The sequence below is a fragment of the Mustela putorius genome, unplaced genomic scaffold, assembly GCF_011764305.1.
Source record: "Mustela putorius furo isolate JIRA1106 unplaced genomic scaffold, ASM1176430v1.1 tig00003853_pilon_pilon_pilon, whole genome shotgun sequence".
NCBI lineage: Eukaryota > Metazoa > Chordata > Mammalia > Carnivora > Mustelidae > Mustela > Mustela putorius.
The window spans coordinates 78,814,088-78,832,227 of NW_025422005.1; the positions used below are offsets into that span (position 1 = coordinate 78,814,088).

An 18,140-nucleotide genomic window follows, 5' to 3' on the forward strand; every position below is an offset into this window, starting at 1 on the left:
ACCGCTCCTGTGAGAACTTTGGATTTTATTTGAAGTGTGATGGGAAGCCATTGGAAGGTCCTGCTTAGGGGAGTGACATTTATCTGACTTATGTTTTTAAAGAATCATTCTGGCTCTTTTAGGAAAAATGAATGATAAAGGAGCAAGAGCAGAGACTATCCAGGAGGCTACTTATAATAATCCCCACAGGAAATGATTTGGGGTAGGCAGGAGACAGATGTGGAATTGTTGAGAATAGTTCCATTTCTGGATACATTTTGAAGACAGAACCAACAGGATTTAATGTAGGTCTTGAGTGAAACAGAAGTTAAGGAAGACTCCAGAGATTTTGGCAAGAGTAACTAAGCTTTCACTCATTGGGGATACTAGGAGATGAGCAGATTTGGAAGCATGGAGAGTTCAAAAGATTGACTTTAGATATATTAAATTTGAGATTTCTATTAGATGTCCAAGATAGATGACAAACAAATGACTGGGTTAATGAGGCTGAAGTTATAAATTGAGGTATCAGCATATAGATGGTTGTTAAAGCCATAATGCTAGATTTAGTCCAGGGAATTAGTGGAGGTAGAAAAAGCAGCTCCCAAATTAAGCCTAAGTTAGTAAGGCTAAATTATTTTTAGCACTCAAGAATTTGAGGATCCAATAAAGCTGAGATTTAAACATAGACATAGAAAAAATAAGGAAAATGTAATATAGCACATGTTTCAGAAAAGATTAAATGTTGCTAAATAAAGTGAGGATTAATAATTGATATATTTGGCATTGTGCAAGCTGTTGGTGATATTTATGAGAAAGGCTTTAGAGTAACAGGATAAAGGCAGCCTGGTTAGAGTGTGATCAGTGGAGAATAGGAGAAGAAAAGGAAACACCAAAAACAGGCAACTCTTTTGATGTAAAGAAATGAGGGAGATGGAATGTCAAGAGAGAGTTTTGTTTTGTTTTTTTTAGAATAAGAGATAAAACAGCATTTGATTGGTGAGAGTGATCTGGTAGACAGGGAAAATGATAATTCAAGACAGAGAATAGAAGGCACAAACTTCTTAAGGTAGGCTAAAAGAGAGAATACAGCAGAGAAGTAGAACTGGCCTTTGATAAAAGAAGGGACAGTTCATGTAATGTAGTGGGAAAGAAAGTGCAATATATGGGTACAGAAACACATGGAGTAGATTTGGTGAGAAGGGAGAAATTTCTTTATCACATGCCTTTATTTTCTTAGTGAAGGTTTTCTTAGTAACGTTAGGAACTGTGGCAGAGTAAGATTCTAGAAGACTAAGAACAGGAAAGGTATGTGAAAATTATCTTGGAAAATGAGACTAGGGAAGTCTAGTAGGATTTCCAGACAGATAGTTCTGTTGGGTGAAATGGCCCTGCAAATATATCTGCATCTTTTGTCCTCAGTTATATACCAGCAACAGGCTCTCCTCAGCGCAGTGACAACCAAAAAGAACTACCACCAAATTTTCAGAATGTTCCCCAGGAGGGGAGCACTGCTTTCTTTGAGAACTTCTACTCTATTCCAATGGTCTTAGAGTCCTAGATGAGCAACAGTCTATTTCTGGTAAATAGAACTTATTTTATGTAGGATAAACTTGATTAATTCAGTGACATATTGTAATCATGGTAATACATCACATTTACTATATGCCAGCCACTATTTTATTTTATTTATTAAATTGATTTATTTATTTTCAGAAAAACAGTATTCATTATTTTTTCACCACACCCAGTGCTCCATGCAATCCGTGCCCTCTATAATACCTACCACCTGGTACCCGGACCTCCCACCGCGCCCCCCGCCACTTCAAACCCCTCAGATTGTTTTTCAGAGTCCATAGTCTCTCATGATTCACCTCCCCTTCCAATTTATCCCAACTCCCTTCTCCTCTCTAACACCCCTTGTCCTCCATGATATTTGTTATGCTTCACAAATAAGTGAAACCATATGATAATTGACTCTCTCTGCTTGACTTATTTCACTCAGCATAATCTCTTCCAGTCCCGTCCATGTTGCTACAAAAGTTGGGTATTCATCCTTTCTGATGGAGGCATAATACTCCATAGTGTATATGGACCACATCTTCCTTATCCATTCGTCTGTTATTTTAAAGATTTTATTTTTAAAGATTTTATTGCCAGCCACTATTTTATTTTATTTTATTTTTTAAAGATTTTATTTATTTATCTCACAGGCAGAGATCACAAGTAAGCAGAGAGGCAGGCCCGGGGTGGAGGGGCGGGCTCCCCTATGGAACAGAGAGGCCAATGCGGGGCTCAATCCCTGGACCCCGGGACCATGACCCAAGCTGAAGGCAGAGGCTTTAACCCACTGAGCCACCCAGGCACCCACCAGCCACTATTTTAAATGCTTTACATAGGGGCATCTGGGTGGCTCAGTTGGGTGTCTGACTTCGGCTCAGGTCCTGATCTTAGAGTCCCGGGATCCAGCCCTGCCTGCACTGGACTCCCCATTTTTTTTTTAAAGATTTTATTTATTTATTTGACAGAGAGAAATCACAAGTAGACTGAGAGGCAGGCAGAGAGAGAGAGAGAGGGGGAAACAGGCTCCCTGCTGAGCAGAGAGCCCTATGCGGGACTCGATCCCAGGACCCTGAGATCATAACCTGAGCCGAAGGCAGCGGCCCAACCCACTGAGCCACCCAGGCGCCCATGGACTCCCCATTAAAAAGAGGTCTGCTTCTCCCTCTCTCTCTGCCCCTCTCCCCACTTGTACGCTCTCCCTCTCTCTCTCAAATAAATGAATAAAATCTTTAAAAATAAAGAAATAAATGCTTTACATAAATTGACTCATTTAATCTTTATTGATTGGTACTGTTATTACCTTAATAGTTACCAAATGGTGGGTGCCTGGGTGGCTCAATGGGTTAAGCCGCTGCCTTCGGCTCAGGTCATAATCTCAGGGTCCTGGGCTCGAGTCCCGCATCGGGCTCTCTGCTCAGCAGGGACCCTGCTTCCTTCTCTTTCTGCCTACTTGTGATCTCTCTCTCTGTCAAATAAATAAATAAATAAAATCTTAAAAAAAAAATTAGTTACCAAATGGTTCTTCTATTGTAGTGGGCACTATTACCTATTCTGTTATAATGGAAGCCCAGAGCCATATTAAAATATGCAAAATGTTATCTCCAGTTTTTTTTTTTTTTTTTTAGAAAATCCAGCCTAAGTTAAATTCTGTTCACATATAGTTTTGTTTATTGCTAGTCATATTCTTAGTTTTAATTGTATAAACCACAAATGCTACTCAACATTAATCTCACCTGGGCCTCATAGCTCATGACTCTCAACTGCATTACATGTGTTGGCTTAGTTTCATCTTTGATAGAAGGGACTGGTTCTTTGGTTTGCTCAGAACTCCATTCACTACACCTTTGGGACCCATGCTAGGACTGATGCTTGACAAATGCTCATCTGTGGGTTTTATTCAACTTTTGGATGGTCATTACTTGTGTATTAAACCTTAATTTTAAGGGAAAGGTGACTGAAGACATCTTTTTAATACTTTCTCTGTAGGGGCTCCTTCCCCACTAGCCCTAATAGATTAGGGGTGTGTTTTGTCTTTAATGGAAGGTGAGAAAATTCAGAGCAAGACTGCTACCATTTTTTTTACAAAAAGACTTTATGTATTTGACACAGAGAGATCACAAGTAGGCAGAGAGGCAGGAAGAGAGAGAGAGGGGGAAGCAGGCTCCCTGCGGAGAAGAGAGCCCAATGTGGGGCTCTGGCGCTCGATCCCAGGACTCTGGGATCATGACCTGAGCTGAAGGCAGAGGCTTAACCCACTGAGCCACCCAGGTGCCCAAGACTGCTATCATTGAAAGAAACTTTGACTTCCTATAATTTTACTGTCTAACTAACTTCATGGTCATTTATATGTACATTGCATTAATAAATGTTAAAAAAATGACATATAAAATTGGGTTGTAGAACCTTGATCTGTAGGCCATGTCTGGTCCTTAGCTCATTTCACCCACATGAAAGTATATTACATTGGTCTCTGATTTAAAAGCAGAAATGTTAAAACTTTTTTAAGCCAAGGAAAGTATTATCTAAATGAGATGTCATGAAGAAACCACCCAAATATGTCAATCAGATACAAAGATAATCTCTCTGATTAAAGGTGGATTGTATCTGACCTTTATCCAGTTACTTAACCTGTTCACCTCTTTACATGTCTGCTTATGCATACTCCAGAACAGCCCTGAATTAACCTTTAAGGAAAATAAGCTTGAGTTTAGGGCACCAAGGGAAGGGGAGCACCAGTTTTTACTCTAGCTATAATGCTCTTAACCCTTTCACCACCACACTTAAGTGTAGTAGATTGTTTTGTAATTGTCTTTATCTGCCTTGCTGCAATTTAATGTGCACTGTTAATGTATCTTTTTCTTCGGTATAGTGAGTGACTCAGGTTTAAGTTTGATTTGAAGGCGTCCTCAAGATACTACATTGGTTTCTGATTTATGGTGTGAGTTTCACTTCTCTAGAGAGCAAAACAATTTGGCATTTAAGTCATGCACTGATCTGTGTTAAGAACCATTAAGCTCCTTATTTTAAGCAATGGTCAGGTGAGGGGGTATCATTTTGGGGCTGTGTTGAGGGTATTATTGGGCTTAATCCAGCCCTGCTCCAGAGTGTGCAGTTTTATATATTTTTTAAAGATTTTATTTGAGAGAGAGAACGGGGGTGGGAAGGGAGGGCAGAGGGAGCAGCAGATTGCCTGCTGAGTAGAGAGCCCGATGGGGACTCAATTCCCCCGAGATCATGACCCAAACTGAAGGCAGACACTTAAGCCACTGAGCCACCCATGCGCCCCCACCAACGGTGCAGTTTTAAAGTCCACTGATACAGCAGAAAAAAACCTAGAAATTACTTTGTAAGAAGCGCTTAATAAGTGTTAGCTCTTTTATTTGTTTTGTAGCCCAAATGATTTTCCTAACAGTTGACTCTGTTTCCAGTTCCATTAACAATAAAGCCGCTGACAAAAGCTTCAGAAGTCACAAAAAATTACACGTGCACAAAATTTTGAACACATTATCAAAGGAGTTCAGAGATAAAGTTAAAAACTCCTGTTTTAGATTTGAATGGTGGAATAATGTGCTGTGAATTTGATTGATTAGCTAATTCACAGGTTATTAGGAAGTTACAAGAAGTATTATTTGTATCCATCTTATTTCCAAAAAGGAGAAATAGTTAACAAATGTGGTCCCTATGCCATGCAATAAAATGAAAAATAAGAACTGAGAAAGTCAGCTACTGAAAACAGAGCTGGAAAGAAACAGGGCAAAGAAAGACTATAGGTAATATCTAAGGACATGGTAACATTTTCAAATCCCTGACTTAAGTAGGACAAAAGTATTTGACCTATATTTTTAGAATCTCCTGGACCCGGGGCACCTGGGTGGCTCCATGAGTTGAACGTCCAACTCTTGATTTCAGCTCAGTCGTGATCTTAGGGTTGTGAAAGGTTCTGTGCAGGGCACGGAGCCTGCTTGAGATCCCCCCCCCCCGCCCCATCTCCCTCTACACCTCCGCCTGTTCTCTTTCTCTCCCTCTTAAAAAAGAAAAGTCTCCCGGGCCTTTTTCCTGTATTTCTCTACTTCTCTATGTTGTGCTGTTTTTTTGTGCACACGGCTTTTCCTTGTCATTTCCCTTCCTTCTCTTACTTCTCTTCTTTTTCACTGACTATTTTCAGGTAGCCCTTCATCTATCTTCCTTATTGTGCCCTCAAACCATGGTCTGACCTCACTGTCTAAATATTTATGTCTTCTGTTTTTTTTATATCAATTTAGTTTGACTTTGCACTCCCTCCCATTGCCCAACCAGAATTACTTGCTTTTTATATTCCATGTGGTCCATTATTGACTTTTTCTGATTCATATTTCTTTTTTTTTAAAGATTTTATTTATTTATTTGACAGAGAGAGATCACAAGTAGGCAGAGAGGCAGAGAGAGAGAGGAGGAAAGAGGCTCCCCGCTGAGCAGAGAGCCCGATGCGGGGCTCGATCCCAGGACGCTGAGCTGAAGGCAGAGGCTTTAACCCACTGAGCCACCCAGGCACCCCTGATTCATATTTCTTAATTGAGTAAATACTTCCCACTCTTGCTTCCAGTTACGCTCCTGATTATTATAGTGGACATTAATGCTAAATTAATAATATTTCAAAAGCTAATCTTTTTTTTTTTTATTCCAGGGAGAAAATTTATAATTAAATGAAGATGTTGATGTGGTGAAAAATGAGATTTTTGGTACTGTGTTTATTACATGTAGCTCATACTTCATAGAAGCTGTTAATTTATTGCTTTTGAATAAATTTTTATTTCAGTATATTTAAAGTTCTTCTAAACCTTATTCTGTTTGTGAAAGTTAATTCATTACTCATTTTGTTTTAACTTGCTGCTTTGTTTTTTATCTAAAAATCACTGTTAAAATGCATAGGAAGTACATGGACTAATTTATATTTTCAATTATTGTTCTAGTAATATGTTACTTTTAGAATGAGTAAGTAAGAATTTAGAAGTCATTCTGCCCCGGGTTCATAATTGTACTAATAATAATGTCTGGCTTTTGTTGAGTGCTTACCATTTATCCATCACTATTCTAAGCGCTTTATAGTAACTCATTAAATTAACACAACTTATTTTGTGTTAATTTAATGGAGCACAAGCAGGGGGAGTGACATGCAGAGGGAGAGGGAGAAGCAAGCTTCCTGCTGAGCAGGGACCACCCCCCCCATCATGCAGGGCTTAATCCCAGGACCCTGAGATCATGCCCTGAGCCAAAGGCAGATGCTTAACCAACAGAGCCACCCAGGTACTCCTCACATAAGCTATTATTATTCCTGTTTTACAGGTGGAATTATTTACATAATGACATAAGTATGTGTTCCAAAGAAACTGATTCGTTCTAAGTATCAGGAGATGGACTTTGGGTTAGGGGCACATTTATACATGGCTAGCTTTATGGTAGAATAAAAATACTGCAGCAAAATTAAGATGACATATTTAAACCTTCAAATTTAAAAATCGCTCTAGGGTTCAAATTTGGTTTTTTTAGACCATATACTTAAAGCATATATAAATGTGTCCTTAGGAATTTTTCTAATATGTAAGCAGCAAAGCCATTAATGTTGACAGTACTATTTGAATAACAGTAATTCAGAATTTATAATTACTTGTCAGGGGTAGAATAAAGTTTATCTTTTTACTGCTACTCATTAGTGACTTGACTGTAAGAGTTAAATTACTGATTCAGTCTTCTTGGCCAACACCCTTTTTCCCTTTCCCCTGACCTTCTATCATGTGCCTTATGAGCTCTTGTTCATGGACTAGTGAACATTACTTAGTCGACTGTACTTCTGACACCTTCATTAATTTAGTTTCCAGTCTGAGCTGGACTTTTAATTTTGACAAACCTTAACCTCTTCCTTTTAGCTTCCATTCTCTTCCTCTTGACAGGAATGTTAATATTTGTTATTCTTTTCAACTACCCCCTTTACTGAATCTCCTATACTTTCAAGAGGTGACTTAGCCACATGCTTCATGGGAGATCTTCAGGTCCAGTTTCCACTAGTTTCCTTCATCTTTCTAGACCTGCCTATGCCAGCATGCATTCATATTTTCTTCCCTCCCCTCTCATAAAGGCCTATTTCTCTGAAAGGCCAGTCCTTGTACTTGTAAATTCCATTCTTTCCCTTTGATTCTCAGATTTTACTCTCTCAAATAACCCATGCCTTGTCCTTTATCTTTAATCCTATCCCTTTGGTTTCTCCCATTCCTATAAATATGTTCAAATCCCTTCCCTGGCCTAAACAACAAAAACTAAAACCCCACCTTTATAATACCTACTTCTCAAAAAAATACTCTGTATCCTTATAGTGCATACTTATTTTGTTTGAACTTTCCCACATCCCATTGCATTTCATACATATTTGCAATAGGAATAGCCATGTTATACTCCAGTCCATTCACCTCTACCATCCCTGGCTACTGTGGATTCATTCAGGGTTAGACACTTAGGTTAAGGGCCAGAGTCTTGTCTTAGGAATTTTATTTTTAAAGATTTTATTATTTATTTGGCAGACAGAGATCACAAGTAAGCAGAGAGGCAGTTGGGGGGACAGTGGGGGGAAGCAGGCTCCCTGCTGAGCTGAGCAGAGAGCCCAATGCGTGGTTTGATCCCAGGACTCTGAGATCATGACCTGAGCTGAAGGCAGAGGCTTAACCCACTGAGCCACCCAGATGCCCCTTGTCTTAGGAATTTTAAAACTCAAACTGCAAACAAACTCCTCTATCTTTTTGCATGCTTGGACTGTAAAATGTTAAACTCCAGAGCTTTTGATAGTCGTCTTTCCTACCATGTGGGCCAGCAGCAATGCAACTAGTCTGGAGAAAGAAGGAGAGAAAGTGAAACAAACCTACAGAAAAGAACAAGAAAAAGAATAGCTGAAGATCCTGGTTCCACATGCTTTTGGGACTCAGCCACATGATTGACCTTGCCTTCTGTGACATCACAATATTCTTATAGTAAGTCCTTTTACAAAGCTCGTTCGAATTAGATTTCTGTCACTTGCAAGCAAAAAAAAAACACTAACCTATGCACTTTTTTATTTTTTGCCACCAAATTTCTTAGAAAAACCATTCTATATTCCCTATTTTACCCTACTTCCAACCCAATCCTTAACCTAATACAATCTTTTACAACTCTGTTGCCACACCCAGTGTCCTATTTTCATTCTTTGATTTTTGGTAGCATTTGACACTGTTTACCAGTTCTCCTTTGTTATCTCTTGATTTGACTCTAGAACATTGCTAGTCTTTCCTGATTCTCCTTCTTCTTTTTTTTTTTTTTTTAAGACTTTGTTTATTTATTTGACAGAGAGAAGGCAGAACTAGGCAGAGAGAAAGGGGGAAGCAGGCTTCCGCTGAGCGGAGAGCCCAATGTGGGGCTCGATCCCAAGACCCTGAGATCATGACCTGAGCCGAAGACAGAGGCTTAAACCACTGAGCCACCCAGGCGCCCCTCCTGATTGTCCTTTTAAAAATAAATAGCTAACCTTTACCTAACACTGTGTGCCAGGCAGGTTTGTAAACTCTTTACAAGTATTACTGTATTTTAATGAGGAACAAGTAAGAGGAAGAGTCATAAGGAAATATCTTTCAAGGAAGTCATGCAGCACAACACTGTAGTACCATATGATATAGGTGTAAAATAGTTTATTGAGGAAAAGTTTACGGAGTCAGTAGTAGGAGAAAACACACAATCCCACTCTTATCCTATAACTTTGGTATAGTCTGCATGCACTGTGTCCAAAGTTCCAGTGGAAAGAAACCCTGCCTCTATAATGTTCTACATATTTATTATTGAGGTGGAGTAGGAAATATCTGTGTAGCTATGTACTAATGGAAACTTCTTTGTAAATGAAGTAGCTGTGTTAGAGAGGGGGAATCTTTCTGTTCCTCTGTTGAGCTAACTCAAATTTGTTGATCCAGCTGTCTTCTTTACTAATAAAGTTTGAGAGGACAGGAGTTTGGGTGTTGAATGAGCCTCCATAGTTATCACGATTGTCTGTCATTAGGCAAGTGCTAGTATTGTTCACTGTGCTTTACAGAAGAGAAAACAGACAAAGAAATGTTAAGTAATTTTTTTCATGGTCATGTAGCTTTATAATAGCTGGGATTTGAACTGACTCCAAAGTACATGCTCTTAACCACTAAAGCCACATTGCCTCTTTACATTGCCTTTTACTTCTTTGAACATCCATTCTTAGTATTCTTATCTGCCTACTCTAAAATATCAGGATTCCCTAGGTTTCTACCTTAGGTTTCTTACCTCCTCTAAAGGTATATGTTCTTCTTATATCATCTCATCCAGTCCTGTTGCTTCAATAATAATCTTTATGGTAATAACTTTCAGATCTATATCTCCATATTTTCCTTGCAACAGATCTGTATTTTCAGTTGCCTACCCAGGCAGTCCCTGGATGTCATATAGATTTCTAAGAAAACTTAAAATTTATTCAAAACTGAACTAATGGCATTTTCTCAAAATTTACCTGTCCTGCTTTCCTGTTTTCCCTTTGTTTAGAAGTTTGCTTATTTTCCATCATCATTCACCCAGTTCTTGCCATCAAAGACCATAATCCAGTGGCTGTCAGGTCACTGTTTTGTCTTTATGCAAAACATAGAAATTACACTATTCTGTTTAAGCCATCTAGGCCTGTAAGATCTTGTTATCATGTATTTCATCTATGAAATATTTCATTCCAGCATCCCTAGTCTCTGACAACAATCTCTTACCCTTTCATCTCTCTCATTCTTTAATCCCTGCTGATATTTTTCCATATTATTAAAAATGTATTTCCAGGGCACCTGGGTGACTTGGTTGGGCATCCAACTCTTGATTTCAGCTCAGATCATGATCTCAGGGTCATGGGATTGAGCCCCAAGTCAGGGCTCCATGCTCAGTGGGGAGTCTGCTTGAGATTCTCTCACTCTCCCTCTGCCCCTCCCCCAACTTGTGCCCTCTCCCTCTCTAATAGGCAAAAAACAACATACTAGTGTTTAACATTTTTTTCTATAATATGGAATCCCATCATAGAGATAATTTACTAATGTAGTTAAGAATGTGGACTTTGAGTAGGAACCTTTTACATATAGCCATAATAGAATTATTGGTATTGGTCTTGCCCTCAGGTCCTACATGATTATAAAACTGAACAAAACATGCAAGGCAGTCCTTTTTAGGCATTGAACAACAGGTGGCACAAAACTATAATCCTTTTTTTTTTTAAAGATTTTATTTATTTATTTGACAGAGAGAGATCACAAGTAGGCAGAGAGGCAGGCAGAGAGAGAGAGAGGAGGAAGCAGGCTCCCCGCTGAGCAGAGACCCCCCATGCGGGGCTCAATCCCAGGACCCTGGGATCATGACCCGAGCCAAAGGTAGAGGCTTTAACCCACTGAGCCACCCAGGTGCCCAGAATAAGAGAAATAAAGGGAGGGAACCACAATTGTATCAAAAGATGCAGAAAAAGCTTTTTAACAAAATACAAAACCCATATATGATAAAGACTCAACAAATTAAGGGATGAAGGAAATATCCTCACCCTGGTAAAGGAAAGCTAAGGAGGGAAAAAAAAGGAGCCTCATTCTCTACCTCAGGTATCTTAAAATTAAGTCAGGGTAGATGACACACCTAAATGTAAAAGCTAAAACTATAAAGATTCTAGAAGAAACAAGAGAGTAACTTTATGACCATGGAATAAGTAGAGATGTCTTAAGACCCAAAATGGCACTAAGTATAAAAGAAAAAGCTAATAAACTGGACTTGATCAAAGTTTGAAACTTATCTCAAAGTTACCATTAAAAAAAATTAAAAGAGTACATTACAGAGTGACAGTTATTCATAAAGAACCTACTATAGATAGAAAGTAGAGTTCAGAGCTAAGATAGTGACATAGTAGGAGGGCCCTAGGCTTGCCTCGGGCCTCAAATACAGCTACGTAACTATCAAATCATTCTAAACACTCACGAAATCAATCTGAGGGCTGATAGACTGCATAACTAGAGGGAGAGAAGAGGCCACTTCAAGGAAGGTAGGAAGTGTTTGGGGAGAAACCAGTTGTGGGTGCTGCAGAGGGGAATGAGCCCTGGTCACAGAGAAAGGCCGGGGGTTGGGGGGTAGACAGGGGAATGTTGGAGGAGAACACTTCCCCAAAGCCACTGGCTGGGAAAATGAGAAGGGCTGAGTTTTATGAGTTTTGCAGCCAGCTGGGCTCAGGACTGGAGTCTGAGAGGTCCCTGGGCTTGGGATGGAGACTGGAGGACAGATACCCCCTCCTGGAGGGGAGGAGGGCAGACTGCACAATCTGAAGGACATCTAAGAAGCTCGGGGAGAAACTGTACGTTTTGGGGTACATCTGTGAGAAGGGGCATTGCCTCTCCAGGAACCAAAAAAACAGCGGGCACCATTTCCTTTCCTGCCCCTTATAGGTCTAGACACACCTACCAAGGGCAGCTAACCAGGACCCTGGCTCTTTAGCCTGCTTGCTTCAAACCCCATGCCCCTGAGTTCTGACGAGACAGCCCTTCTGGAGCAAACCTGCAGCAGTGCCAGCATGGTGAAGCCCTTTCCCAGAGGATAGAAATCCCCACCACACCAGGTTGGGATTTGGGATTTTTTTTTTTTAAGATTTTATTTATTTATTTATTCGACAGAGAGATCACAAGTAGGCCGAAAGGCAGGCAGGGTGGGGGGAAGCAGGCTCCCCGCTGAGAAGAGAGCCCCACATGGGGCTCAATCCCAGGAACTGGGATCATGATCCAAGCTGAAGGCAGAGGCTTAACCCACTGAGCCACCCCAGGGACCCGAAGTTTGGGATTTTAAAAGTCAGCAAGCTTGGATGAGGTAGAGCCCAGGATGTGCAGTGCTGTGTCAGGTAAGAAACCCAGAGACAACGCGACATCAGTGATCTGAAAAATGCCCATGAACGCAGAAGGGGAAATTATTCACTCCTCAGAAAGTGCTTCCCTGAGAGCAGTGAGCACAGACTCTCCTCAGAGCAGGCTGGCACCATCCCCCTCCCCCACCCCTCAGCAGAATCAACATCAGGAAGCAGTTAAGCACCAATTCTCGCTGCCTAGCTTGCTCGCACCAGGTCCCATCCTCCCCCCGACCACCACCACCCCACTCTGCTGGTGCAGCTTTTTTTGGGCAAGCATGCATGAGACCAGTGCAGTAGGCCCCTCCCCGAGAAGACCAGCACAAAACCCTGCACACGCATGTCTACTGACCATAGAGTTCTACAAAACTTCAGCTACAGTGGAAGCAGTATCAGGTCTCTTTCAACAAGCAGACCAGAGCACACCTAGTTACAACTTGCCACACTCTGGCCAAGGTCCAAACACTCCCCACTGCAGGCTGTTAGAAACTCTAGAGAGCCCTGACCTGAGACATAGAGTAGCTAAAACACAGCAGCAGAGGGCACACAGCATACCCCAAAGACACTTTCCTAGAGTCCCAGGCCCTGGACAGTATATGACCTCTTGTTCATAAAGCCATTACTCTCAGGAGCAGGAAACCAAACAGGCTTTCCCAACACAGAGAAGAAGATAGAGACCTACAATGCCAAGAAAGAGGAATTCATCCCAAAAGAAAGAACAAGAGAAGGTCATAGCCAGGGATCTAACCAAAACAGATATACGGAATATTTAAAACAGTGACCATAAGGATACTAGTTGGGCTGCAGAAAAGCATGGAAGACCCTTACTACAAAGACTAAAAAAGATAAAAAACAACCAGACCAAAATGAAAAATGGATTAACTAAGATCGAAAGCCAGCTGAATGTAATGACTACAAGGACAAAATGACTCTTGTCTGAGGAAAGCATCAGCATCCTAGAGATGAAATGGAAAGCCAGAGCTTTGGGTGAATGCGTCAACATACCTCTAGTCTTCTAGCCCACTCCTACCTCTAGGTCCTGGGCCTGAGCCTCAGCCTCCTGCCCAGCCGTCCCTGTTGCACACCAGCTGCCTCACAGCCCACATCCTTCTATCCTGCCCACTTCTCCTGCCTAATGGGGTTTTGTGTAATTTGGAGTTTTTCCATAAACTGACCCTTATATAGTAGAGTCTTTAGGAGATTTTTGTTAGAAACCAAGGACCTCCTTTCACTTCCAAACAGGTTTTCCCCTCAATTGCAACTGAATGTTTTACATACCTTTCTAGTTTACTCAAATTTGTGGATGGCTTCTCCCCCTTTCCTTTTCTATATTCTTAGTCCTATGTTATCTTCACACTCTCAGAAATGGTGAAATGTACCCCAGTCCAATAAAATACAAAATAACAACAACAAAAAGGATGTAATGACAACAAGGATGGGAGAAGGACAGGAATATGTTTCAGGAATGTACTTAGAAGATAGAATTGTGGAAAATAATGAAACTGAAAAAAAGAACAATTTGGACCACAAAAGTAGACTTAGGGAACTCAGTGACTCTATCAAAGGAGTCCCAGAAGAAGACTGGGAAAAGGGGGCAGAAGGTTTACTTGAAGAAATTATAGCTGAAAACTCCATAATTGGGAGAAGGCAACAGACATCCAAATCCACGAAGCACAGAAAACTCCCATAAAAATCAATAGCAGGCCAACAACCAAGATATATTGCAGCTGAATTTGCAAATAAAGAAAAAATCCTAAAAGCAGCAAGACAAAAGTAGTCCCTATCTTACAAGGGAAAACCAGTAAGGTTACCAGCAGATCTCTCCACGGAAACTTCTGGAAAGCCAGAACAATGGCATGATATATTCAATGCACTGGATAGAATAGCATACTAGATAGAATAGAATACTCTATCTAGCAAGGTTATCATTCAGGATAGAAGAAGAGATGAAAAGTTTCCCAGACAAATAAAAACTAAAGGAATTCATGACCACTAAACCAGCCCTGCAAGAAAGGTTAAAAGAGACTCTTTCAGTGGAAAGACCAAAAGTGACAAAGACCAGAAAGGAACAGGAAAAATCTCCAGAAACAATGACAGAACAAGTAATAAAATGGCACTAAGTACATATCAGTACTCTGAATGTAAGTGGACTAAATATTCCAATCAAAAGATACAGGGTATCAGAATGGATAAAAAACCAAGACCCAGGGGTGCCTGGGTGGCTCAGTGGGTTAAAGCCTCTGCCTTCAGCTTGGGTCATGATCCCAGGGTCCTGGGATCGAGCCCTGTGTTGGGCTCTCTGCTCAGCAGGGAGCCTGCTTCCCTTCCTCCCTCTCTCTGCCTGCCTCTCTGCCTACTTGTGATCTCTGTCTGTCAAATCAATAAATAAAATCTTTAAAACAAAAACAAAAACCCATCTAGATGCTGCCTACCAGAGACTCATTTGAGACCCAAAGACTTTTGCAGATTGAAGGTGAGGGGATGGAGAAACATTTATCATGTAAATGGACATCAAAAGAAAGCCAGGGTTGGGGCGCCTGGGTGGCTCAGTGGGTTAAAGCCTCTGCCTTCGGCTCGGGTCATGATCCCAGGGTCCTGGGATCGAGCCCTGCATTGGGCTCTCTGCTCAGCGGGGAGCCTGCTTCCTCCTATCTCTCTGCCTCTCTGCCTACTTGTGATCTCTGTCTGTCAAATAAATAAATAAAATATTAAAAAAAAAAAGCCAGGGTATTCATCCTTTCTGATAGCTGCCTAATATTCATTTGTATATATGGACCATACGAATCTTGGAACACTGAAAAAATAAAATACAATAAAATAAAAAAATATATAAGATAGAATACATATAACAAACAAAGAAAGCAACCCAGAGTAGCCATGCTTATATCAAACTTGATTTTAAACCATAGAATGTAACAAGAGATGAAGAAGGGCACTATATCACAATAAGGACTATTCAGCAAGATCTAATAGGGGGAGGAGTTAAGATGGTAGAGGAGTAGGGGACACCACCATTTTCATCCCCCATCTGTGCTGAAAGCCTTTAGGGAACAAAATAATGCAATCCAGAGCCACTACACTGAGCCCAGACCCCTGGCAAGGGAGGTTTATTTTCACAACTATAACGGCACCTGAGAATCAGTGCAACAGGACCCTCCCCCGGAAGACCAACAAGAACAACTTGCTCAGACCAAGTTTCTGATAATAGAGGGCTGCACAGCTTAGTTCTTGGGGAAAACAGTATATATCATTTGTGGGGTGTTTTTCTTAATTTTAATTTTTATATATACATTATACATATTTTTCACTTTTGGTTTCCTTTCCTTGTATTTCACTGTAACAAACAGACCAAAATACACATGGGATCTAGTTTATTGTTTTGTTCTGTTTTACTTGTTTGAATTTTTCTTATTCTGTTTTGTTTCTGTTTTCTTCTGGTTTGTTTTATTTGTATTTTTCCAGTTTTGTTATTATTTTGTCCTTTCTCTCTCTTTCTTCTGTTCTTTTCTGGACATAATGACAGAGAAACTCACCCCAAAAGAAAGAACAGGAGAAGGTAGTCACTTCCAGGGATTTAATCAATATAGATATAAGATGTTGGAACTAGAATTCAAAACAAGAAGTATAAAGATACTAGCTGGGTTTTTAAAAAAAGCAAAGAAGACACTAGAGAATACTTTACTGTAGAAATAAAAGAACTAAAATCTAATCAGACTGAAATTAAAAATGCTATTATTAAGATGCAGTAAAAAATGGAGTCTCTACCAGCTAAAATAAACAAGGCTGAAGAGTCAGTGATATAGAAGACAAAATGATGGAGAATAGGGAAGCTGAGAAAAAGAGAGAAAAATTACTACTGGGTGATGTAGGGAGACTTCTAGAAAACAGCAATACCATAAAGCAAAAGAATATCTGAATAATGGGGCGCCTGGGTGGCTCAGTGGGTTAGGCTGCTGCCTTCGGCTCAGGTCATGATCTCAGGGTCCTGGGATCGAGTCCCGCATCGGGCTCTCTGCTCAGCAGGAAGCCTGCTTCCCTCTCTCTCTCTCTCTGCCTGCCTCTCCATCTACTTGTGATTTCTCTCTGTCAAATAAATGAATAAAATTTAAAAAAAAAAAAAAAAAGAATATCTGAATAAGAGGAGTTCCAGAGGACGAAGAGAGAGAAAAGGGCAGAAGGTTTAGTTGAATAAATTATAGCTGAGAACTTCCCTAATCTGGGGACAGAAACAGGCATTCAAGTGCAGGAGAACCCCCCCCTTGAAATCAATAAAAATAGGTTAACACCTTGACACATAATAGTGAAGATCGCAAATTTCAGAGATGAGAAAATCCTGAAAGCACCTTGGGACAAGGGACCCTTAACCTATATGGGGAGAAACATAAGACTGGCAGCAGACCTGTCCATGGACTTCTGGCAGGCAAGAAAGGATTGGCATGATATATTGAAAGTGCTAAGTGGGGAAAATATGGAACCAAGAATACTTTACCTAGCAAGGCTATCATTCAGACTAGAAGGAGAGATAAGAAGTTTCCAGGACAAACAAAAACTAAAGGAATTTGTGAACAATAAACCAGCCCTGTAGGAAATATTAAAGAGATCCTTTGAGCGAAGAGAGAGCCCAAAAGTAACACCAGACAGGAACAGAGACAATCTACAGAAACAGTGACTTTACAGGTAATACAATGGCACTTAATTCTTATCTTTAATAGTTACTCTGAATGTAACTGGACTAAATCCTCCAATCAAAAGATATAAGGGATCAGATTGGGTTAAAACAAAACAAAAACAAGACCCACTGATATGCTGTCTGGAAGAGATTCACTTTATTTTATTTTTAAAATTTTATTTATTTATTTGCTATAATAAAAATATGGAAAGGTTCGTGAATTTGCCTGTCATCCTTGCACAGGGCCTATGCTAATCTTCTCTGTATTGTTCCAATTTTAGTATATGTGCTGCCTAAGCAAGCACAAAAGATTCATTTTAGACCCAAAGACATCTCCAGATAGAAAGTGAGGTGGTGGAGAACAATTTATTATGTTAATGGGCATCAAAATAAAACCAGAGTAGCAATCGTTATATCAGACAAAGTAGATTTTAAATCAAAGACTGTAATAAGAAATGAGGAAGGATAATATATTATAATAAAAGTGTCTATTCGACAAGAAGATCTAACAATTGTAAATATTTACCCCCTAACTTGGGAGCATCTAAATACATAAAACAATTAACAACAAAAATAATAGAACTCATTGATAATAGTACAATAATAGCAGGGGACTTTAACACCCCACTCATAACAATGGACAGGTCATCTAAGCAGAAGATCTCCACTCAGCGGGGATTCTGCTTCCTCCTCCTCTCTCTCTGCTTGCCTCTCTGCCTACTTGTGATCTCTGTCTGTCAAATAAATAAATAATCTTTAAAAACAAAACAAAAAAAATGCAGTCCTAAGAGGGAAGTATAAAGCAATACAAGCCTTTCTCAAGAAACAAGAAAAATCTCAAATATATAACCTAACCTTACACCTTAAGGGGTTAGAAAAAGAATGGCAAATAAAGCACAAGTCCAGCAGGAGAAGAGAAAAAAGATTAGAGAAGATATCAGTGATACAGAACTCAAAAGAAGAGAACAGATCAATGAAACTAGAAGCTGGTTCTTTGAAAGAATTAGTAAAATCAAT

General features: G+C 40.1%; 1 protein-coding gene and 1 non-coding gene across 10 annotated transcripts in view; one reads left to right on the forward strand and one right to left on the reverse strand.

The window, feature by feature from the left end:
• Positions 1-6,672, forward strand: part of CCDC18 (coiled-coil domain containing 18) — a 110,923-nt gene extending 104,251 nt beyond the window's left edge. For 5 of the 9 annotated variants that reach the window (XM_045064875.1, XM_045064877.1, XM_045064873.1 and 2 more), the window contains one exon: positions 6,206-6,670. In XM_045064875.1, coding sequence (XP_044920810.1) covers positions 6,206-6,220 — 15 coding nt within the window. In that variant the 3' untranslated portion in view covers positions 6,221-6,670. Of the gene's footprint in view, positions 1-6,205 lie in introns of all 9 variants that reach the window. The other 4 variants (XM_045064872.1, XM_045064870.1, XM_045064878.1 and 1 more) reach the window with 3 other exon arrangements.
• A 10,649-nt stretch (positions 6,673-17,321) lies between these two features.
• Positions 17,322-17,428, reverse strand: LOC123387495. Its single transcript, XR_006601932.1, has one exon. It is a non-coding gene; the product is annotated as a U6 spliceosomal RNA (small nuclear RNA).
• Positions 17,429-18,140: the final 712 nt, after the last annotated feature.